Source organism: Simochromis diagramma, unplaced genomic scaffold (genome assembly GCF_900408965.1).
Source record: "Simochromis diagramma unplaced genomic scaffold, fSimDia1.1 OVJJ01000205.1, whole genome shotgun sequence".
Lineage (NCBI taxonomy): Eukaryota > Metazoa > Chordata > Actinopteri > Cichliformes > Cichlidae > Simochromis > Simochromis diagramma.
In genome coordinates, this window is record NW_024386782.1 from 12571347 (window position 1) to 12596785 (window position 25439).

The 25439-nt window shown below is 38.3% G+C and overlaps 1 protein-coding gene across 1 annotated transcript; it reads right to left on the reverse strand.

The window, feature by feature from the left end:
• Positions 1–6895: 6895 nt before the first annotated feature.
• Positions 6896–18545, reverse strand: LOC120727548 (deleted in malignant brain tumors 1 protein-like). Its single transcript, XM_040021872.1, has 12 exons — positions 17598–18545; positions 17082–17249; positions 16908–16949; positions 14402–14719; positions 13347–13661; positions 12007–12309; positions 11339–11653; positions 10303–10611; positions 9915–10202; positions 8455–8778; positions 7612–7694; positions 6896–7526 (listed from the first exon to the last, which is right to left on the reverse strand). Exons 2-12 carry the CDS (start codon positions 17116–17118, stop codon positions 7419–7421), a joined length of 2442 nt encoding a protein of 813 aa, XP_039877806.1. The 5' UTR covers positions 17119–17249; positions 17598–18545; the 3' UTR covers positions 6896–7418.
• Between the last annotated feature and the right edge of the window lie 6894 nt (positions 18546–25439).

Genomic DNA, 25439 nt, shown 5'->3' on the forward strand with positions numbered 1-25439 from the left:
CGTAAGCAAGTGCAATGTTGGTGACAACAGCTGTGTGCAGATCAACAGTGGATCATATATCGAGTGCGGGAGAGAGTATGAGCGTGCAGCGTTTAAAGCGTGGAAGTACTGACCTTACTTTGAGTTTGATTCCATAAAAAGTGACAAAAACATTTGTGTCCGTTGTGCGTGGGAATAAAACTTCTTTTTACAGCGAAAAAAACCCCCTAAACTTCCAAGCAAGCACCGAGTGCGCTACCACGTATTTCCGTACCACGGAAATTCACAGAAAAACTCGCGGATTCTTCGGCACACCTGCACCAGGGTAAACCTCCGTCTACCCAACTCCTGCTTTACAGGTGAAAATAGAGCAACAGAACCGCTAGTCTTTGATTTTATTTATTTTCTGCTGTGTTTTACTTGCATCTATTTGAAAGACTGAGTGTAAACACACACACAAAAAAATTATGTGCTGGAATGTGCAGAAAATAGGTTTAAATATTAAACAAATTTCTTCCAGTCAGAGAATGTTGCATATAATTTAATTTTTGCTTGATGCATAAAGTTAAAAGATTAAAACTAATAAAACAAGTTTTAAAAAGAGACTTTTCCATTTGATTACATTTTGTATGATGGATTATGCAGAAAAAGTAGACTTGGGCTGAAAGAGCTATTGCTTTATCACCTATTCAGGTTGTAAATCGTGTTTTTAAAAAGTAACTTAGTAACTAAGTAACTAAGTAATTAATTACTTTTGAAAACAAGTAATCAGTAAAGTAACGGGATTACTTTTTTGGGGAAGTAATCAGTAATTAGTTACTGATTACTTTTTTCAAGTAACTTGACCAACACTGCATATAAGACATCTGAATACAAGCTACAAAAAAAGTTGCTTGGATCACTGTGAAACTTGCACAGCAAACATGGTGGATAAGTCCAGATATACACATAAAATAATAAGCAGAAATATGCACAGCTTTCCAAGTTTAAGTTTACAAAAAAATAGTTTTCATGCATGCATGAAACACATCAGCAGTGTTGCAACATTTGGTCAGTGGTTTTAGACACTGTTTTTTTTTTTTTTTTTTTTTTTTTTTTTTAAGTTGTCATCAAAAAGTACCACTGAGGCTGGAACAAACTGTGAGTGGTTAAAAACTCTCAGGTTGGCGTGTGAAGTGTTTAGTTTCTCTTCATGTGCAGTACCCACATAATATGTCTCTTTATCTCTGCTGATGTGACTTCCGCTGTGAATCTTTTTATTTCATTGCACTAATCTTTGCAAACAGAGAGAAACTTTGAGTTTGAGCTGGACATATTAACGTTGTCCTTGTCCTCAAAATTGTCTTTCAAATATTCTGCAGCAGATTGCAGAATTACAGTAAAGCATACTGGGATATGGTTATGACATTTGACACAATCATTTGCAATCATGGCAAATGCAATCATTTTAAGACCTTAAAACACTGAGCTATCCTCAACACTGACACTATGGACAGTTTAAAAGTATTTGACTTATAAAAATCAGACCATACCTGATTTAAAGTTCACCCAGATTCCTGTCACCTGTAAAGTTTCTCTAAATCAAGGGTTCCAAATGCAGGATGTGACAACTGGTAGAAGTTTAAGGATTTTTTGAGGGAAGTTAAACAATTGTGCAACCAGTAAACGAAGTAAAATTTGCAGAGGTCGGTATCCAATTGTAATTGGGGAGGATGGGTGGGCAACAAACACAGATAGCACCGTTAATGCTGGCTGACACACGGAGGAGGAAAAAGAAGAGATACTAGTTAAATATTAGGCAGGAAAGTTACATCAGCATGAGGAAACAGGAAAAGGTAAATCGGTGCCATTTTTTTAACTAGTAATGCCAAGTGTACCAAATAATAATAAAATAATATGAATTCCCCACTCGCCCCTGCGGGTGTCTATCCTTCAAGCTTGGGTCCTCTACCAGAAGCCTGGGAGCTTGAGGGTCCTGCACAGTATCTTAGCTGTTCCCAGGACTGCGCTCTTCTGGACAGAGATCTTGTGATTTGCTGGAGCCACTCGCCTAGCTTGGGAGTCACTGCAACGAGTGCTCCTATTACACTGGGACCACAGTTACCATCACCCTCCACATCTTCTCGAGCTCTTCTCTGAGCCCTTGGTACTTCTGCAGCTTCTCATATTCCTTCTTCCTGATGTTGCTGTCATGTCACTACGTCTATCACTACGGCCGTCAAAACACAGTTTGTGGTCCAAAACAACCCCTTAATACTCTCCTCAATCTCAATATCAGCAGCTTTAATGATAGTAGGTGAATAACTATACAAAGACTTCCTGAAATCAATAATCATGTCTTTTGATTTTTACACATTTAATGAAAGGAAGGACTCATCACACCAAGCTACAAAATCTTCTACAAAGACTAACAATCTGGGTGTAATCAGCAAACTTCAGGATGTATTTGTTAGTGAAGTTACTGTGACACTCATTCGTATACAGAATGAACAGAAGAGGTGAGAGACAGCAACCCTGTGGGGTGCCTCGCGTTTGTAAGTAATTGTTTGTGAGTATGAATAACTCCAGGTAAACCTCGCAACCAGCAATAAAAATAAAGGTTAAAAAATCTCCATCTTGGCAAAAACCTCATGAGAAACAAACAGGGAAGCAAGCCGTTCATTCATAAAGTTAAAAGCAAGGTTAAAAACAAAATTAGAAAACACAATAAATGTCCCTTCCCACACATAGCACATCCATCAATCCATTCTCTTCCGTATATCCTTTTCAGGGTTGCAGGGGGCTGAACCCTATCCCAGGTGTCTTAGGGCGAGAGGCATCGTACACCCTGGACAGGTCGCCATTCTGTCACAGGGCTAACACTGTCACATAATTACCAATACTAGTAATTATGTGACAGTGCATTTCAGGTCATTTTATGGAGTACAAAGACATAAAAAGTCATAAAATGACATAATCTCTTTTCTTATATTTTTCTTTTTTCACATTGGTTTATGAAGACTAAAATGCTCTTTGTGTGGGGGGCTCTGCTGCAATGACAGTGAAACTTGCTGACATTTCACACTCCAACCTTGAGGCTTTTATCACTCACAGTTTGAGCCTTCGGACCACATGGTGCTTATGCCTTATAAAAACAGGTGTTAAAACCACTCTGACCATCACTCCATCTTCCCTCCTCCATCCGGGCTTGGGTGTGCACCACCCCCCACCCTCTTCTCATATACACCCTCATAGACACATGACTGTGATGGCTAGCCAGGTGGGGAGACAGCTGGAGTGATTACACCAAGGCAAAGCTGCAGACTCTGCATCAGTTCCAGGAGCCTGAAGTCCTGTGCTGCTCAGATATCTGCTCCTCAATCTGAGTTTGATACAGGAAAAGGTACAGCATGTGTAGTGCCAGTACCAAAGAAAGCTTCAGACCTGTTTCCTTGATGTTACATGTAATGAACATGCTAGAGAGACTTGGTTGGCTTCGCTTGCGGGTGAAACCTTCTCCCAACACGCTTCGGTTTGCTTACCGGCCTGTTATGGGGGTGGTTGATGCTGTTATCTACCTGTTGCAGCATACTCACTTTCACCTGAATGGTAACAGTGGTATTGTAAGGTATTTGTCCACTGTCCACAATATCATCCACTTCTGCAGAGTGAGAAGCTGCTCGGGATGGGTGTCACCACTTCTACTGTTGCCTGGATGGTCTGTAAGAAGTTACCTCCTGAATATCGGCAAGACAAAAGAGATGGGTGTGGTCTTCTGGAGGACAAAAACAGCAACTAGGCCCATGAGCATCACGGGTGAGGAGGTTGAAACAAATAATAGCTACATGTACTTGGGCATTCACCTGCTTGACAGACTCAACTGGAGGACCAACAGTGATGCTGTGTACAAAAAGGGCAGACTCTATTTTCCAAGGACGCTCAGATCATTTAATGTGTGCAGCGAGATGTTGGAAATCTTCTACTGCGCGTCCTTGAGCCTTGATTCCTTCCTGTTAAAAGGGAGTTTTTCCTTCTCACTGTTGCCAAGCGCTTCCTCATAGGTGGCCGTCTAAATGTTGGGGTTTTGTCTGTATTATCTTAGGGTCTTTAATTTACAATATAACACCTTGAAGCAACTGTTGTTGTAAGTTTGTGCAATATAAATATATTTAAATTGATTTGAAAAATCAGTCGCCCAACTGATTTATTCGGGCAATTTGTTTATGACACCAATTAGCTCAAAGTGTAAAATACAAATAAAAACATTTTATAGCAGTGGCAGTGAGAGAGTGCGACAGGGAAATACAGGAAGTACAAAATAATATGTTGTCAGATGGGAACATGATGTGAGAAATTTCACTGATCCGAAACGATGTCAGAATTATTCAGCACAATACAGCCACATGTTGGATCAGCGGTTGACCTTGATTTCTTTCCTTTGCAGATGGAAAGATAGAAAATAAACTCACTCAGACTATATATAACTATATATACTTTACAAGTTTGTCAATCATGTGAAAGACAAATATAAAATATTTTACTGAAATCCAGTAAAATGTTTCAATTATCTTATGAGCTTAAACGAATGTGAAAGGTATGGTTTGTCTTTGTACATGTATGGATTCCACTTTTCTGTTTAAATAAATGTTAAAATTATTAACAGCTATTTTAGCTCCTGTTCTGCCTGGTAATCTTTGGGTTTCAGATGGGATGCATTTATAAATCAAATCTTCTTTTTAAGCTACAGTTTCTTTGTAGCCAATCAAAATATGGGGAAATGTATTAATATGTGGGGTGAAGGTTGAACCAGGACATAAGGTCCCCAGTCACACTAATGTAGTTGAAATGGGTTTTTGAGAACAGTAAATAATGAATGATTTTTGAAAGCAAAAATAATCTTTTAATGAAAACAAAGTATCAAAACCTCAAAAACAGGACATGAAGAACAGAGTCCTCGATGACAGACTTATCAGAAGAATGTTAATAGAGAGAGATATAGCTTTAGAGCAGGTGCAAAGATTTCTGAATACAGAAAATATCAGCTAAAAACTAATTCATTGTTACTAATAAATATTGTACAATTTATTTCGTTTTCCTGGATTTTATCTTTGTAAAGCAGTAGCAGTTATAAGATACCCTTATCTCGATCACACTGACTTCCTGTGTCTCTGCTGGCAGTAGTTCTCAAAATAGACATTTGACATGTGACGGTAACATCAGTGCTATCTTTCAGTTTTAGTTTTTTTTTTTACAGCCACATGTCTGTGGCTAATCTGATCTCGCAAAACAAACTCGGGATCTCGCAAAAGTTGAATTCCAACAATGGCGGCAGCTACTTAGTTGTAATATTACTCTTTCTGGGTCACAAAATAAACTTTTAAGATATTTTGAGGCGTGAATGTAGTTGTGTAAACGTCAGATATCTGCTCGGTTTACAAGACATCACATATTTGCAAAAGTGCTCTGACGTTTTCGGAGATCTGACACCCACCATCTCGAAGCTAATGGGAGGTCGGACCTACTACAGCCGGCACATCGTGCCTCGACCTCGGCTTCGAGCTGGCGGCCTCCGAAGAATGCGGCTAAAATCTTGCGAGATCCCGAGTTTGTTTTGCGAGATCTCGCAAAAGTCCGTCTTATGTTTTTTTCTCCCACGTCCCTTGCGGGGCTTCGTACACCAGAGCAAAGTTTGTGTAACAGTTTTTCCTGAAAGGACGCTCCAACAGAATACTCAGGTTGGCAGCTTTGGGGTTTCAAACTCTTTGCATATGTAAAACAAAAAGTAATAATTAACAAATCTCCCAGTAACACTTCTGGCCTGATTTTGTGCAGTTTATTGCTTTAAAATGTATTTTGCAATTTATGCAGGTAAAAATGTTAAGGTCATTGTGACTATATTAATATGTACACTTGCTCTTCTCTGTCTGTTCTCACACTCGATATATTTTAAGTTCTAAGCAGCATGAATATGAGACAGCTTTATATTCAGGTATATTTAACAGCATGTTTTCTTTTCAGTAAATATTCATTCATTCAAGTCATAAAATGACATAATCTCTTTTCTCATATTTTTCTTTATTCATGTTGGTTTTTGGAGGCTAAACTGCTTTTTGTGCAACACTAACATCTATCTGAAGAAAGAACATATACATCTGATAATCTGTGTGAGATCACCTAATTTACAGCAGATAACTGAGAGCAAGAGTGGTTCAGTCGGGGTGGGGGCATGGAGTCTGCAATTACAGTGAAACTTGCTGACATTTCACACTTCAACCTTGAGGCTTTTATCACTCACAGTTTGAGTCTTCGTACCTCATGCTGTTTATGCCTTACAAAAAAGATGTTAAAACCACTCTGACCATCACTCCATCTTCCCTCCTCTATTCTATATTAATATGTGGAGTGAAGAGTTAGGGGATCTCATGTTTACCAGGGCATAAGGTCCCCAGTCACACTAGTGTAGTTGAAATGAGTTTTTGAGAACAGTAAATAATGAATGATTTTTGAACGCAAAAATAATCTTTTAATGAAAACAAAGTGTCAAAAATATAACTCACAAACAGGACATGAAGAACAGAGTCCTCGATGACAGACTTATCAGGTGAATGTTAATACAGAGAGATATAGCTTTAGAGCAGGTGCAAAGATTCCTGAATACAGAAAATATCAGCTAAAAACGAATTCATTGTTACTAATAAATATTGTACAATTTATTTCGTTTTCCTGAATTTTATCTTTGTAAAGCAGTAGCAGTTATAAGATACCCTTATCTCAATCACACTGACTTCCTGTGTCTCTGCTGGCAGCTCTTTGCTCACACTTTATACATTAAATGTTGTGAGACAAATTTTTATTCAGTTCCAAGTTACAGAATGAAGAATTTGTTTCCAGTAGATCTTCATACAAGACCATCATTTTCTTTGTAGGCATTGTTTTGATGTGCTTTTTCATCTCAACTGTTTATTATCTATAATGTCTTTGTCAATAATGTCAATTTTGCAATCAAACTTCAAAGAACATAAAAAATATATGTCTCTGCTTCCATTTTACCTTAAGCAGTTCTCAAAATAGAGATTTGACACGTAGTAACATCAGTGCTTACAGAGCAAGTTTTGTCTTCTAGTTTTAGGGGTTTTTAGGGTATATATGTAAAAGGAAATCATACAGTATATACACGAATCTTAACATGCCTCAAGATTCCACAAATTTATATAAGAAACACACATTTGCATCCTGTTTTTTACATTGTTTTCACTCTATTCTTCACCTTGTTGTGTGCTCTATAGTTGAACCTTGTCACTAAAGAGCAAATTCTTTTCTTATTGTATTTATTTAGCAACCTGTGAGAAATAATATTTGGGTGAAAGCCTCTCCACCTGTGTGTGTGTGTGTGTGTGTGTGTGTGTGTGTGTGTGTGTGTGTGTGTGTGTGTGTGTGTGTGCACGTGTGCGCGTAAGACTCTATTCTATCTCTTCTGCTGTTTCCTCCTCAGCGTGAACTTCTTCTTCAGCTCTGGAAACATCCGTCTCAGCGTTCTCTTTTTTGGCCGGTTTCTGCTTTTTGGAGACCTGGAGAGACGGGACACAATCCATGTTATTGTTCCTACACAGCTGCTACTTGGTTTAATACATGCTTTTATTTTCTCTGATGTACCTTATAGTAGAAATGAAGGGCAATATTCTCCAAAAGCAGAATCAGTGGTAGGAAAACATATCTCAGGACTGAAGTTCTTGAATCTGTAGACAGAGATCTGTATCATCAGTATATCATCAGTGAGAGTGAGGTTTTAAAAGCCTTAGAAAACAAATTATGTATATATATATATATATATATATATATATATATATATATATATATATATATATATATATGTATATTAAAAACACTCCCTGTAAATCGTGCTATTTAACATAAAAGAAATATTAAATGATGGGCTACCAGTAAGTGGTATATAAAATTCTACCCACCCATACCCCCATCACACTTAAATGTCCCAGACACAATGTGGTGGCCACATTGCATCACTGACTGAACAGTAGCTACTAATGAACTACCGACAGATAGGCTTGGAAATCTTTAGACAGCCTTTAGATAGTTATTTTAGGTGTTTAGCTTCAGTTTTATGATTATGAGGGTCTTAAAGTGAGACTCTTTTAAAGGACTGGAAAAAAAAACATTTATTAGATGTATTTTCCAGTGTATACCCACAATTTCTCAGGTTCTCAGCAGGGGTTATTTCTTTGTTCATCAGCCGCTCATAACAATTGGCATGGTTATGTTTGAGTTCAATCATGTACTCACAAAAAATACAATTAAAAAATAGAAAAGGAATAAATTTTATTTGTATAACAGATACTTTCTTTATTCTTTATTGCATTATTGGAGTGATGTTCAAAAAAACCATGTAAATATGTTGCAGTGAATCTAGTGATCTATGTCATTCATTTACTGCCATTCAACAGCAAATAGAAATGTTGAGTTCATCTGTCTACTTACATATCACAAAGGCATGCATCCACTGAGCCTCTTGAGCAGTGATTTTCCTTGATGACACTGTTATCTCATACACACAGCTGTAGTCGGCATCATGTTCAAGGTCAGCTACAGGAAAACTCAAGGAGGCTGAGTTGTTGACAGATGTCATGTTGTATTTCATATTAGAGCGAGTGAAGATGAGAAAGAAAACAGATCCTGTATAGTGTACACTAGTTGTGCAGGTGAAGATGAAGCTGTAACCCTTGATGATTTCTGCACCTTCAGGAACCTTGACCAGTCCTCCATTTGGAGACGTCACAGAGATACTGGGCCGCTCCAGTGACACTGAGAACAAAAGAAACAACAAATACAAGAGAACAAGAAACTATAGTGAAAAAGAGGTACCAACTAATGGCAGAAAATCTCTATACCACTGATTTAATGTCATAGCTTTCAGCCTGTGAGGGTGGCACTGAAGGAAAAAGAGGGAGTGAGGTTGGGGAAGGACTTGCATATTTCCGCAAGACAATACTATTCATGTTAGAGGAGTCCGGGAGCTGACTCCCTGCAGTACAGTCCTTTTCCAAAAGTCAAGCAGCTAATCCCCTCAGTTCACAGATACTTACAGGCTGTCTGTTACAGCTCTAACACACCTGTGTTGTGCGACCTTTGCTCTCTCCAGGACCCAGGTGCTGCTCGTTGTCTTTTCCCTCCCTTTGGATAGACAAATTTGTGTTGTGGTTTTCCTTTCTTGTTTTGATATTGATATAACGGCATTGGGGTCTCTTTGTGTTAAGAATAAAGTCTATGATTTTACCATTTCTGCATTTTTTCATTTCTTTCTTTCTGTCCAGGCTTTATTCATTGTTTCTCCCCCCATACACTCCCCCAGACTTCCATCTTGGGGACGTAAGACTGTTAAAAGGTGAGGGGATGCTACACAGTGGTAAACATGACCCAGAAGTAAAAATGAAAACTATTTTTCTTATTTTCGTATTTTTCGTATTTTTCTTACAATCGTATATTTTCTCAGGTCAAACACTCTTTCAGTGTTCAATTGTAAATATAATATTGGTTTATGAAATTTACTAATCATTGCTTCCTGTTTTTACTTTGATTTTACACAGCAGCCCAACATTTTTGGAAATGTGTTGTACTTGTTTCTCCATAGCTATTGTCTATTACAGCTCACTCAGGCAAACTCCTGCGTAGATGAATATTTTCATGGTTTGCAGATAATATAGTCACATGAATATGATTAAGATCATGTCAATTTTTATTTATTGGTCGCAGTATATATTGGCATGCAATGGAATTTAGTTCATGCCCTCAAAGAGATGATTGGGGAGTGAGTGTTGCTGGTATTTCTTATCTTAATGGATGTGATGTCATACTAATAACCTGTAGTGGGTGTAACAAGTACACAGTATTGGTCCTGTCAAAGAAATCACTGTAATATAAACAATAGTACATTTTATTACCAATAACAGAGATGTTAGCAGAGTCACTTGTGGAGATGCTGGAGCCGTATGAATATTCACACTGGTACAATCCATCCTTGTCAAAATCTACTTGGAGGATCTTGAATGTAGCAGAGTTGGTGGTTGATGGTTTTGTCTGACTGAATGAGCCTGAAATCTGCTTCAGAGTAAATTCTCCTTGTAGAAGCTGTTGGCTTTGAGGTGATATTGAACAAGTGATGCTGAGATCACTTCTCCACTTAACTTTATTAGCAGGATTCATGGAGATTCTGGGCTTTGGGAGGATCACTGAGGAAATAGCAGTCACAGAGAGAGGATTCAATTAAAAATGGTAAAACATTTACCTTATTATATTAATAATATAATAAGAAACAATTTAATTTCTCACCTGAGCAGACAACACCAGCATCCTGACTGTGTGTACAGTCATGTGTCCCAAATTCTCTGTGCTGACACTCAGTCAGAGATCTCTCACTTCCTGAACAGGACACATCATCAAGCCAGATGGATCCACTTCCCTCAGCAAAGCGGGCTGATACAGCAGCACTCTGTGCTGTTCCACAGCCGAGCTCTCTACAAACCACCTCAGCATCATTTATGTCCCAGTTATCATCACAGACTGTTCCCCAAGTGTTGTTGTAAAAGATTTCGACTCTTCCAGAGCACAAAGTGCTTCCAGATAATCTGACTGGCACACCTAGGCACAGTGAGCATAACATAAAACAAAAACTTTTTTTATGGAATGAGTGTTATTCAGTGTGGAATTAGTTCATGACTAAACTCATTTACTCACTCTGCATGCTGAGCTGCTCACTGATCATAAAAAACTACTAAAGAACAGTTTTATTTATGTGCTTCAGTGTTGAATGTTATCATAAGATGTTCCAATCAGATAAAATATTATTGTTTTGACAGTTCACACTCATGATGTTGCTGCTTTCCAGCAGTTTGTTTGCCAGATATTTTTCATGGTCCTGGATCTTCGTCCCAGTGTTTTGAGTTGCGATCACGTATTCTTAGTTAAGAGTATTCTTAGCTTCGTATTCTTGTTTTGTTTTGTTTTGTTTTTATTTACAAAGGAAAAAACAAAAAGAAATTCAGATTTGCAACTTGGAAGCAAAGCAAATTAACTTGGTACAAAAGTTGGACCGCTACATCATAAGTTTCACAGGAAAAGCTTTAAGTTTCATGAAGGAAGTTTTTGTTTTGCTTTTTGCAAAAAAATGGGAGAAACCCGTGAAAGATTTTGACAAAGAAAGATGTGATGAAGCTACTTTTCTGCTAAACATGTCAGAAACACTGAAATGTACCTCTTCACACAAATGCAGTAAGAGACACACACCATAAGATGATGAAATGATTGCAATACTGTAAAAATATTCTAATATGTTGATTATGTCTTTATAATGATTATTTCTTTTTACCTGAACAGCTGACACCAGCATCCTTGCTGTGTGTACAGCTGTGTATCCCAAATCCCCTGTGCTGACACTCAGTCAGAGATCTCTCACTTCCTGAACAGGACACATCATCCAGCCAGATTTGTCCTGTTCCTTCACCAAAGTGAGCGGACTGAGTGGCATTCAGGGCTGTTCCACAGTTTAACTCTCTGCAGACCACCTCAGCATCATTTATGTCCCAGTTATCATCACAGACTGTTCCCCATGTTTTCTTGTAGGCGATTTCGACTCTTCCAGAGCAGCGAGTCGACAGAGAACCAGCTAATCTGATGGCTACACCTGAACACATAGAATACGCCTTTTAAATAAAAAACTGTCATGTTTATTGTGGGTTTACGGCAGCAGCTATTTGCCAATCTTTGTTAGTCATTTCTGTACAAGATTTAATCATCTGAAGTTCAGTTGGAGATACAACTGACAAGACCCACATTTTTGTTTCAGCAGGATGATGAACAACATATTTCTCTGTGGATTACAGCTGAAGAGCATTTCATTGCTGAATATGACACAATATACTTAGTATAAGAACTCATTTCAACAGCTTACCTATAATTTTGGCACAAAACACACATTGACACATCTAAACTGAGTGGCTGATAAAACAACGCGTGAAGAACTAATGAGAGCTGTACCTGAGCATATGACTCCAGCATCTTTATGGTGTCTACAGCTGCTCCCGAATTCTCCAAGCTGACACTGGGTTATAGATCTTTCATTTCCAAAACAGGCCACACCATCAAACCAGACTGGTCCACTTCCTTCACCAAAATGAGCCTCTTTAGGAGCTGCCAGGGCCGTCCCATACACTAACTGTCTGCAGACCACCTCAGCATCATTTATGTCCCAGCCATCATCACAGACTGTTCCCCAGCTGTTGTTGTGATAGATTTCAACTCTTCCAGAGGATGGGGACTGAGACCCAGCTAGTCTGATTCCTAAACAAAAAAAATATACTTGATTATGATTGTAAAGTTTAGTGTTATTTAATGAAGGCAACAATTTTAACATCTGTCAGATAAATTTATCAAAGAAAATACAGTAATATGAAGTTCAACAGGAAAGAAAATGGCAATAGTAGCACAATAGCTACACAAGCTCAAGAGAGTATCCAAATACAAGACAGGTGAAATACCAAAAAGTGAGAAGTTTTTGGCTATTGCAAAAATCCAAAAGAGAATACAAAAACAAACAAACAAACTAAACCAAAACAACAATAAAAACAAATTACACTGGGAGAACACAGTCAAACCAAGGAGAAGACAGCACTATATATAAACACACACACATGTTATTGAGCACGAAATGCAGTCTTCAAAGACAGATGGACACAGGCTAACAATTCCAAAGCACATCACAAGGTTAAAGTAACCTTCAAAGTAAAACAGGAAACAGCAAGTAAAAAAAGAAGAATGAATTAGCACTAAACCTAATGATATGTCATGTTGCAGGTGACAAGTGACAATTCAAAGCTTCACTTTGGCTGTTAGCAGTGGCTCATGGTCGAAGTTTTTCATTTTACTTGAATCTCTCCCTTCCTAATTATATACTTCCATCTACTTTTTATTTTGATATTATTGGGATTTTTTGTGCTTGTTAATCAGACCTTCCTCTCTGTCACGTCCTCACTCTGTTGCTGGTACTACTGTTGACGTTGCAGCAGCAGCCCTGACAGTTAACATGTCCATCAATTTGACACATTTTACTGCATTTATTTATTTTTTCTATTTCTCACGTAACTTTTCAGATCCACCATTTCACCTTCTTTGTCCATCATCAACTACATCTGCCACTCTAAACTCTGTTCTACAAAGTGCATGACAACACAGGGAAAATAGGGGAGGGGCTAGTTGCGTAAGGAGATTTGTTTGAGGAAACGTCGGTAAAGCAAATTAAATAATGGGCTACTGTTAGTGGTTGTAAGGTGCACAGCGGCCTTTAAGTCATATTTTACATGATCCAAAGAACATCTCACCTGAACAGATGACACCAGCATCCCGATGATGTCCACAGTTGTGCGTCCCAAATCCTCTGTGCTGACATTCAGTTAGAGAACTTTCACTTCCTGAACAAGCCACATTATCAAGCCAGATGTCTCCATTTCCTTCACCAAATTGAGCTGATTGAGTGGCTTTCAGTGCCGGTCCACAGTCTAACTGTCTGCAAACCACCTCAGCATCATTTATGTCCCAGTCATTATCACAGACTGTTCCCCAACGTTTTTTATAGTAGTATTCAACTCTTCCAGCACACGGAGTGGACCCAGAACCAGCTAATCTGATAGGCACACCTAAATGCAGAAAACAAATAACCTATTTAATTTTAAATAATAATAATAATAGATTGGATTTATATAGCGCTTTTCTAGGCACCCAAAGCGCTTTACAATGCCACTATTCATTCACTCTCACATTCATACACTGGTGGAGGCAAGCTACAGTTGTAGCCACAGCTGCCCTGGGGCAGACTGACAGAAGCGAGGCTGCCATATCGCGCCATCGGCCCCTCTGGCCAACACCAGTAGGCAAGTAGGGTAAAGTGTCTTGCCCAAGGACACAACGACCAGGACAGAGAGCCCGGGGATTGAACCGGCGACCTTCCGGTTACAGATGCGATTCCCAACCCCCTGAGCCACGGTCGCCCGTATATAGAGCATATAGTATATTTTGAGTTTTGATTACTTGTTAATGATGGTAATAATGATGGTAGTTTCATTAGACTCATTTGTGTTTCAATTATATAACCTTTACAAACAGTTAATGACACAAATGAAAAAAATCCACATAATCCCACTGTGGTGTGACACTGGCAGCTTCAAAGTGTGATGAACAAAGAACATATTTCTCCTTGTATTACACCTCCATCCATACTGAATCATATAATTGCTCATTACTGCACATTAAGCTCACGTATGAGCTCAGGTTGATCACTCACCCTGAATTTTAACACAAAATTTACACCAACAACAAACAACACTTCTAGATGGTAAAAATAATAAGATGGTGATGAATAATCCTGAATTTATCTCACCTGAACAGATGACACCAGCATCCTGATAATGTCCACAGTAGTGTGTCCCAAATCCTCTGTGCTGACAATCAGTTAGAGAACTTTCACTTCCTGAACAGGACACTTCATCAAGCCAGATTTGTCCTGTTCCTTCTCCAAAAATGGCCTCCCAAGTGGCATTCAGTGCCGGTCCACAATCTAACTGACTGCAGACCACCTCAGCATCATTTATGTCCCATCTATGATGACAGACTGTTCCCCAGCTGTTGTTGTGATAGATTTCAACTCTTCCAGAGCAACGAGTTGACTCATGTGGGTTGACTAATCTTATTTGAACATCTAACAAGAGAAAGAGATAATTATATAATATATTTATTAGTTTTTGATTACTTAAAATTAAAGAAGTAATAATGTTGCTGAAAGCAAAAACAGTAAAAAAACAAACAAACCCAAATTAAATAAGGAAATGCAGTGAGGAAATGGAAAATTGTATTCCCCATTGTTGTTTTTTTTAAAGCTTCCTGTGTCTTCTTAAATTTCTTTGAAAATATGACAACATTTTTTCTTTTAAAATTCTTGAATTCAGATGTTTTTAAAGAAGTTGTTTTTGTGTGTTTTCTTTTTGTGTAAATTCGATGTACTTTAACTATCAAAATATGAAATAATAATGTAGAAACACTTTTTAAACATTATATTTGTTTTTTCACCATTAGAATTTTCAATAAAAATTGGTTTAAAATTTATTCAGCTTTGTTAGACATTATTAAAGCAATGATGATGATGATGATGATGATGAAACCTTTATTTGTCACGTGCAGTTGACTGCAGTGAAACTGGACCTCTTCCAACCATACATACAATATACAAACAACACATTGGGGAGACAGGTCAGAATCGGTAGTGTAAAGAAAAACAATGAAATGTACAACACAATAGGGCAGTGGCGGAGGAAAAAGAGAACTCTACTCAGACTTAGCTCCTGATAGGGGATCAGTATGAGAACAGAAAACAAAAACTCCTCAGCACAAAAGCACAGGAATTTGATATGCTATACGGCTGAGAGTGGCCGCCCTGGGTTAAAATCTGATCCGCGGTCCTTTGTCGCATGTCGTCCCCCTTCTCTCTCTGCCCCTGCTTTCCTGTGCTTTCTTCACTGTATCTATTAAATAAAGCTGAAAAAGGCCAAAAAAGAAAAGAAAAACCTTGTTGCTCGGTCTGGTTCCTCACTGGCACTGCTGCTACTCCCCCTGGTGATGCTTCTGGACTCCCAAGCTGTGGCTTTTCACAGCAAAGGTTGGCTGTCACAGAGCAGTGGCCATTTATTTCCACCTTCTTCTGTGTCTCTGCAGGTCCAGGGTGCTATAGACACCATGCTCAGCTCATTGGGGGGACCACGAGCATTAGGACAGGAGTGCTGAAGGTGTGCCACCCCTGCCACTCTGGCAGGAGTGTCCAGTGATGGAGGGGGCACAGGTGTTCCATGTCGCTGGACACCATCCCCTGGTCCAGGAGAGATGCACTGGGTTCCGGGTAAGGTGCCAAAGAGGTACTTGCCAGGCTATGGTGGACCCAGGCTGCAACCAGACCTGAGTCCACCAAACCCCAGTTCGTTCAGTGACATTGTTGGTCCACCTGGAGCGAGCAGTTGGCATGGATGGAGTACACCCAAAACTCGAGCATGTCAGCTGCCACCGGGATGTCCCCTTTTGACGCGTCGCTGGGGTACCAACCCCAGCTACTTTTTATTACGGAGGGTGAGTTGGCTGACCCCTCCATTCAACAACACATAAGTCATTGCAGGCGAGCATGGCGGTCTACTGATCACACTCCTGCTCCGGTCTATCGAGTTGGCCAGAAAGGTGTGGCTCTCCTCCAGGTACATTCCCCTGAGAACTTTATCTAAGAAAATAGCTCTCCATTTCATTGGCCCGTTTGCCATACAAGCCATTCTCAATTTAATTTTTAAATTAAATTAAATTAAAATTAATTTAAAATAGTAAGAAGTGTAAGGGTTTAGTCAGGAACAATTTTGCAACCACTCAGATTTCATATCTTGATTTTGAACAGAAACGAGTGGGTTTAGTGCAGACACTCTGTGGTGCAACATCTATAGCAATTAACTTTAACATAAGAAAAGATGTAGTACGGAAACTGACTTCATGCAGAGAGGACATTGCGGAGAAAAAACACCTGCAATGGGGCTGTGTGGAATTTTCAAAATTTTAGGGAAATTTTTAGAAAAGAATGTGGACCCTTTTACTAATTACCCAGCAATAAAGCTCAGTGTGGTGCTTTAAGCTATGTCCAAGTACAGTTTTTTTCTTAACAAGTAGACCTTGCTACCATTCTCTTATTCTCTGTTAAATTAACAAATAGTAGGTACAGTTTTCTTCTTAAATTATCATGTTGTATTCATTCATTTTATACAATTCACATTATGTGTATACTACTTACAGAAAATGTTTGCATGTGAAACAACAGAAACAACAGAAAACTTCCACTAACAGAAATGGTAAAAGAGACTGACCTGTAGCAGCTGAAGATGCAGACAGATAAGAGACTCTAGCAACTGTAAAAAGACAAAAATAATTTGTTTTTCTTCTTTGGATACGATAAATAACAAAAAATCTTTAAGAAACTTAAACTGACTGTTAGTATACCAAAGACAGAAAATAATAAAATGATATAAAATGCATCTCACCAATGGCCAAATAGAAGACGCTGCTCTGCGTCCACATGACTGAGAAACAAAATGTTTTCTGTGTAAAATGATGCGTGGCAGAAAACTGAAGTTAAATCTGTGGTCTATGCAAATGCTTCAGACTGTATTGGTTTTCCCTTGAAACATCTGTTCATTTCCATTATTTGTCTAAATTAAAAATGACAAAGTACAACAAACAAAATCTGAGAAGACATGTAACAAAGCAGGAGAAGAAAGTAAAAACTTTGTTCATTTCATACAGTTTGGCACCTGCATGAAATAAAAGAAATACGTATGTGCGGCACTAGTTCGAGTTGAACACCCAAATCTAAATGGAATTAAAGATTACGTCTCAAACTATGTTCATCTCTGAATGTTACTGACAGGCGCTACCATCTTTGGTGCTTCTTTTCTTCCAGTTTTATTCTTCTAGTGATCACACAGAAAAAAAAGTTCACTATTAAAGTTTAATTTTGTGTTCAGCCAGATGCAATAAAAATGCATTGGTATTCTTACCAGTTCTGCGTTCACAAGAGTTAGAAAGCTGAAGTGAAGGTTACTCCTTGATAGTTGTAGTTCGCTACAGCCGTCTGAAGGCTGCAGGAATTTGTTCCGCCTACAGACTCAAACAGTTGTGATAGTGCAAAAAGCTAAACCACAGATACACAGATTAACACATCGATATTTGTGCTACACTGTTAAAAAATAAATGACTGCTAACTAAGCTCCTTTCTCCACTCAGCCCCTCATGACCATCTGTTCTTGTTTTTGCCTCTCCTGATGAAGATAAAGCAAGAAACTATTTTCTTAACAATATTTTCACATAAAAAAAACCTTATGAATATAATCTACAAAGAAGGCATTTGGATCATTGGAAAGCAAGAGCAACAAACATGATGACCACGACCATTTAACATATCTAAAAGTGCAGCACAAGGTCTCTGTCTGCCAAGACTAGTGCAAAGAAATCCAAAGGCTCATAGCAGAAATTGCATCAACAGACAGAAAGAGATATACTATTGGGGGTAAAGCACATGAAAAGGAACGAAACACTTTACACGCCAACCTCAAAGTTTTTAACCACTGACAGTTTTTTTTAAGTGGTAGATGTCTAAAACCACTAAATGTTGTGGTTTTAGACATCTAAAACCTAAATGTTGCAATTGCAACATTTAGTGGATGCATTGCATCAAACCTTGCACCAGAAAGCCAAATGTCCAATTACAGCGCAATTATATTTTGCTCAGATTTATTATTTTTTAACTTATCTGGCAACTTATTAGTAAAGAAGGAAAGCTGTGCATTTTTCTGCTTTTTATTTCATGTGAGGAAAATCACAGACAAACTCATCAACTCGTCAGTTTATTTCTGATGCTGTCAGTCGAAGTACCTCTCATTCAGTGATAATTTATATAAACCTGCACTGTTAAGAAAATAGAAAAATAATCAGGAGAACATAATATTCACTGGGAAACCAGAGAAATACTGTCAATTAACAGAAACTTACCATTATGAAAAATAAATTTGTGTATACGCGCAGATTTTTTTTGTAAATTCAAGAATTTACATTTGTAAAAACAATGAAAATATGGTTGAACACTGTTATATTACAAGTAATCAGACTCAGAGTTTCAGAAAATCACTGTTGACAAATCTTTGGTCCATGATTAATGTAATAAAATGATATACAATCCATCAAAAGTCACAGTACTGTTGTTACACTATTAACAGGATTCATAATTATCTCTACATTTTTGATTATATCAAGTGTAAATGGGTTTTTACATGTATTCTGACAAAGTAAAAGGGGTTTATTCTTTAGGAAAAATCCAGAAAATTTTACTGTAATAACAAAATATTCTTAATTACAACTCTTATCAACTACATACTCAGTGATCAGGTATGGTTATTTAACATCAATTTCTGTTAATAGAACACAAAAGAGAACTTTTAACAGTTTACTATAAAAGAATTCTGTTCCAAATGACTTTTACTGAGCTTTACTTAGAAACAAAAAATCAAACCATGTAGCAATTAAGCCAAGGATTCACTAAATTTAGAATCATGCTAAATATAACACGTTTGGATACTTGTAAACAGTAATGTTTCAATCCAGGTGTTCAAGTTTGCTATGAACACAATGACATTGTTGCTCATCCTCAAGGAAAGAAAAGTTAAGACCAGGGCTCACTCCTAATAAATTTGTTTTTCTTCTTGGTAGCATCGTTGTCAGTACTGGTAGAATAAGTGATATAATCAGTCTATTCAGGTTGCACAGTGAGTGTAACTCAACCAGGATCACACGTCGATAGGTGCAGTTTTGGTTTAGTTTGCCGTTTATCTCAAGAGTGTGGTAGAGACACCAGGGGACAGACTATCACACGAGAGAGCGAGAGTAAGGGAGAGAGTTTGAACAGGATAAGACAGGCTTTCGACTGTGCGTGTGGCTCCCTTGTGGCCAGAGAGCGCAGTTGCACTATTGAGCACAAGGTCCAGAGAACGGCTGCAGAATGGTGTCAGTTGTGCGGGTGTCTAAGGAACGTGTTGACCCTTTTAAGTCATTTACTGAATCTGCTTATGCATAAGTGCAATGTTTATAAGTCTGTTCACTATGTAGTTTGTTCATGCAGCTAAGGCTAGCTGGTGTGTTACACACTGGTAAGCTAAAACGATTTTGGTGCTGTTATGTAGCATTATTGTATTTACAATTAATAATAGGCACTGTTTGGTTTTGATCATTGTGTGAAACATATGCGCAAAGATGATCATATATAGGAAGAGTCATTCGTATTTCTGGTTATATTGTTAGACAGTTAATTAGTCATAAATTATGATTTGAATGTTTATTGTGTTCAGAATGAATATGCAATTGTGATCCCTCATGAAATGTGTAATGAGATGAACACAAATGTAATGCCAGTACTCAGAAGCCAGCAGGTTAAATTAAAAACTAATCTTTAAGTGACCTGAAAAAGAACAAAGGTAATAGGCTATAAATAAATACACACAAAGTGTGTAGCGCCTCCCTTTTTTTTACATAACGACAATGTTGTTTATTAAAATAAGTCAGCATTACTGCATTGAGCAGTTCTGGGTTTAATTAACACTGTATATAAATAAAACTGAATACACTGCATAATGTCCCCTGTCTCCTGAAAAACCTTTCAGCCCATAGTGTCCCCTTCAAACTTTTTTTTTTCTTTGCTGTCAGTGGCAACCGAGGCACTGGTCTGATTGGCTCCAGAGGACGTTTTAAATCAGCACTGTGGGCATTTCAGATTTCAACACAGACAGTTAATTGGTACACTATAAAAAAGGCATAAAGGTAAGTGTTATTAGTCCAATAAATCCTGAAAAACGAGGAAAACTCTCAGTTAATGTTGAAAGCTGCAGTTATCATAAAAAATGTGATAATGGTAAGACAAACGTTAATTTGAGTAAACCAATGCATTTTAGTTTTAGTAGTAACAGTAATGTTAAATCTGCATTTACATAATTTCAGAAACTTCTGAGACATCTGAAGAGAAAGGGAGGTATCACTGATTTGTTCCACAGAGAGGAGGGATCAGGAAGACAAAGCAGATGTAGTTTCGGATAGCATAACAGGAGAAAGTGACAAAAAGAGAAGCAGAACAAGCTGTGCTAGGGCAAAAAGCTGAGCCAGGACAAGGAATTGAAATGGGGAAAGCAACAGAGGATGAAGAAATAGATATATACTTCAAGACAGAGGAGTGGATAGGGTCAGACAGCAGAGGGGAGGAGAGCCCGAGTTCCCTGAGACTATTCAAAGTGATCCCCATGGTAAGATGTCTATCTGAATTTGAAGAAATTATCTGAGGTTTCCTAAGACATATCAAGGCTGCAGCAGGAGAAGCTTCTGCCCAGAATGGTACAAAATTACACCCTTGGTTGGAATATTCCCTGAGTAGAGACTTTTGTTACTGTTTTGCTTGCTGGCATTTTTCACTTTCTGATGTTCCCAAAAGTGTTTTTACTTTAGCTGTTGGATATCGTAATTGGAAGAAAGCATTGTTTACAGACCTGCTTATACCAAATCTCAGAATCAGAAAATGTAATGATTGCGTGGGCAGAGAACACAAAAAGAGTGAAAAAAAACTCTGATGATGTAATGGAAAGTCATTGCCAGAAACAGGTACTTGATGACCATACGTAAAGACAATAGCAGAAATTCTAATGACCCTGTGATTAAAGAGAGATACATTTTTTCCTTGTTGCTGGCTATTTGAGAAAAGTATTGAACTTCATTTCAAAAGGTTGAATATTCCAAACTGTGGCCTTGCAAATGTCCCATAATCCATAATGGCCTACAAAAGATTACAAAAGATTAACTCCAAAAATACAAGCCTGTAATGTTACAGACATTTACAAATTTGCTATATAAATTTGCATTTTGGCTATGGCAAGAACAATATAGAATGTGAATATGTGAAAAATAGATTGTGCATGCGTGCAGCTTAGAGGGAACAGTGGTCGTGTGTAAGATTCTATTTTATTTCTTCTGCTGCTTCCTCCTCAGCATGAACTTCTTCAGCTCTGGAAACATCCGTCTCATCGTTCTCCTTTTTGGCTGATTTCTGCTTTTTGTTGACCTGGAGAGACGATACACAATCAATGTTACTGTTCCTACACTTCTCAGCCACTACTCAGTTTAATACATGCATTTTTTACTCTGATGTACCTTATAGTAGAAATGAAGGGCAATGTTCTCCAAAAGCAGAATCAGTGGCAGGAAAACATATCTCAGGACTAGAATTTTTGGATCTGTGGAAAGAGTTTTGTATCATCAGTTATTATGAAACAAAGATCACTGGTTTTAAAAGCTTTGACATGAAATATTTGAAAACTTCTCATACATCATTTATGTTAACATTAAGGCGAAATGATTGCAAAAGTCTCTTTACCATCAATAGCTCGCCATCCTAGACACACATGGTTTAGGAGGCGTGGGTAATGATGGCCAGTATGGTGGCGTCATTGAAACACTATTAGACTGAACAGCAGCCACTATGGATATGTTTGGTAGTCTCTAGCTAGTTAAACAATTCTTGTTATTTTACCTGCATCACAATTATATGATCTTAAAGTGAGAGTTTCAGGTTGATTTTGAAGGATTCAACAAAAATATTGAATGTGCTGTGAAGGACATACTATTTTATAGCCACAGTCTTCAGCAGGTGTGGTTTGTTTCTTTGCTCATCAATTGCTCATACTACAGAGCATAGTTAGTGAAATTAATTGTACAGTTAAAAAACAAACCAAAAAAGTCAAATTCTTATTTTTGATTCAATGTTCTTTCTTTCTTTATCTTTTACTACAGTGATGTGTAACAGCATCCATTTCAATATGTTTCAGTTAATCTACTAGTTATTCAGTTACTGCTCACAGCAATTAGAAATGTTGTGCTGTCTACTTACATATAATGATAGTGTGAACTGACGATGCCTCAGGAGAAGTGAATGTTCCTGCTGGAAGAGTAATCTCATATGGACAGCTGTAGCAGCCGATATGTCCGATGCTAGCTACAGGGAAACTAAAGGAGGCTGAGTTGTTGACAGTTGGCTTGGTGTTTTTCATGTTGGTATCATAGAAGATGAGACTCACCTCCTGAATAGTTGTCATTAATTGTGCAGGTGAAGATGAAGCTGTAACCCTGGATGATCTCCTGACCTTCAGGAAACTCAACCAGTCCTCCATTTGGAGACATCACAGAGATGCTGGGCAGCATCAGTGACACTGAGAACAAAATAAACAACAAATAAAGAAACTTTCAGTCTGTGCAGGTGACACTGGAGGAAAAAAGAGGGAGTCCTGTACATATAAAACCAACCAAGGGGGGGACAGATGTTTGTGAGGTTGGTTCAGCCTGGTGTAGTGAAGCAGGTGCACACATCTATGCCAGATAGATGTGTGCGTGGACACTGGAATAGTTAAATTTTTTTTACCATCACATGTTTAATGAAGAATTTGTATTCACTGACATTCACTCTTTACATATATGTCAGATTTAGTTCTTTTGCAGACTGATATCTATCAACATCTCAGGCATTTTGTTATTTTCACATAGATCATCGCGATGATGTTGTTTATTATATTGCTCTCTTTTTCTTTGCTTGTCTTCTCTTTTTTCTTTCTCAACAGGTGATCCAGGTGATTGACATATGTATTTTTTGTCTGTTTGTTTTGTTGGTTTTTGCCCTTTATCACCGTCCCTCTTCCAAAGGTGAATCAAATAGACCAATACGGCAAGGCTGGGATGGTCCATTTGGTAAAGTAAATCCGTTGGGCATCTTTCTTTGCCTTTAGACAACATTTCTGATGGCAAAAGAACCAAACGGGACAGGCAAACCCCCCCAAAAAACAAACAAAACATCTCAGGCATTTTAAATAGCAATTTTTCTAACAATGTGCATTTGTTCTCATGCAGGCATCAGTTTTCTTTTAGCCTCTCCTGCTTTTGGATGATATATATTTTTTCAGTCTATCCTGGAAAATGAACTGCTTATGGACAACGAGACAAGCAGATTGACAGGTCAGTAATACAGTATGAGTTGGTATGAAAAGAGCATCTTAGAGACAGATTTTCTCAGAAGTTAAGATATGCAGAGATTCACCTGTCCATTGGCAAAAAAAAGCATCTAATAAAAAGGCATCTGTTTCATAATAAAGTTTGTCAACATAAAATTATGAAGACGAATATATCTCATCACCAAGAGTACATAATCTGTCATAAACTGGCTGTGTGCAGGCAGGAGAAGGACCTAAACGCAAACTCTCAGAAACAAAACTTAAACTCAAAATGCAGCTTTATTTGCTGACCGGCAAAAACGCAATACAAAAACCTAAACTGAGAAGGCTAAACTTGGAGACGCGGGGAGATGCACACAACTATGAGATTGGACGTGACACAGAACTGAGGGAGACGCAGAAATAAATACACAGAAAGATAACGAGGGACGTGGGAGCACACGGGGAAGACAGCTGACACAAATAGGCTGTATGTCTAATAACGAAGAACATTAAAACATTACTGTTGGCCACATGTCGACAAAGTTATGTGACATTAGTGACGTTTGTACTAACTTGGTTTTAAAGCCTTTACTTTAAAATATACGCCGTTCAATAGCTGAGCTTAATCTTACAGAGAATGATCAAAGCTCATGTAGAAAGAAACAAACAAATGAACAAAAGATTTTCTCCTTCATTTCTGTCAAACAAAGCTGTATGACACGTTTCCAGCTGTTCGTATCATGGTTGCTAGGCAACCTGGGCAGCGCAACGGAGGCTAGACCGTCCCAGTTCACAAGCCTCGCACTTCCGGCCTTAGCGGTCTTTGAGTACGCGGCCCTTGAGGATCGTTGAGGCTGCGTACTTTAAGGCTGCAGACCCTGAATTGGGATACAGCCATAATCATCACGAGGCAGAACAGGAGCAAACACAACATGATGTACACTGACAGGAGACTGTCAAAGTAAAACAGGAAGTACACATACAGACTGGAGGGGGAGAGAGAACACAGAGGAGCACGAGGGAGAGCACAGACATGACGAGCTGGGGAAACATGATGGAATAAAACACGAGGATGGGAAAAAAAGGCACAAGAACTCACAATTAAATAAACAGACACACAGAGGGAGACAGAAAGCAAAGACACAAGGGGGAATCTATAAGCAACATCTAAACAGAATAACCTAGGAACCATAGAATTAACCTTTAGGACAACAAGTGGACTTAAACATAACACAAAAACGGCAAGAAACACAGGAAAACTCAAAACACTTGGTCTAAAGACCCAGGACCAGGACAGCATCAGTAATATCATGAAAAAGATTCAGAGAATCTGGAGTAATCTCTGTGTTCAAGGGACAAGGCTGGAAATCCAAACTGGATGCCCGGATCTTTGAGCCCATGCATTATTATGACAGAATCATTAGGCACAGTTCTGTCATAGAAATCACTGTCATAGAATAACAAGTAAACAGTATTTTTCCTGTCACTTTATCACTGTAATATAAAGAATTTTATTACCAGTAACAGAGATGTTGACAGAGTCACTTGTGGAGATGCTGGAGTCGTGTGACTATTCACTGGTAAAATCCATCACTGTCAAAATCTACTTGGAGAATCTTGAATGTAGCAGAGTTGGTAGTTGATGGCTCTTTCTGACTGAATGAGCCTGAAATCTGCTTCAGAGTAAATTCTCCTTGTAGAAGCTGTTGGCTTTGAGGTGATATTGAACAAGTGATGCTGACATCGCTTCTCCGCTCAACTTTACCAGCAGGAATCATGAAGATTCTGGGCTTTGGAAGGATCACTGAGGAAAACATCAGTCATGGAGAG

What these genes read in the sequence shown, in the direction of transcription:
- LOC120727548 (XM_040021872.1), bottom strand. Translation starts at nt 17,118, where the DNA reads ATGTGGACGCAGAGCAGCGTCTTCTATTTGGCCATTG. An exon ending in TGCATCTTCAGCTGCTACAG is followed by an intron (nt 14,720 to 16,907) that starts GTCAGTCTCTTT and finishes TTCTCTTGTTAG; the next exon opens with ATGTTCAAATAAGATTAGTC. An exon ending in GATGCATGCCTTTGTGATAT is followed by an intron (nt 7,695 to 8,454) that starts GTAAGTAGACAG and finishes CTCTGTCTACAG; the next exon opens with ATTCAAGAACTTCAGTCCTG.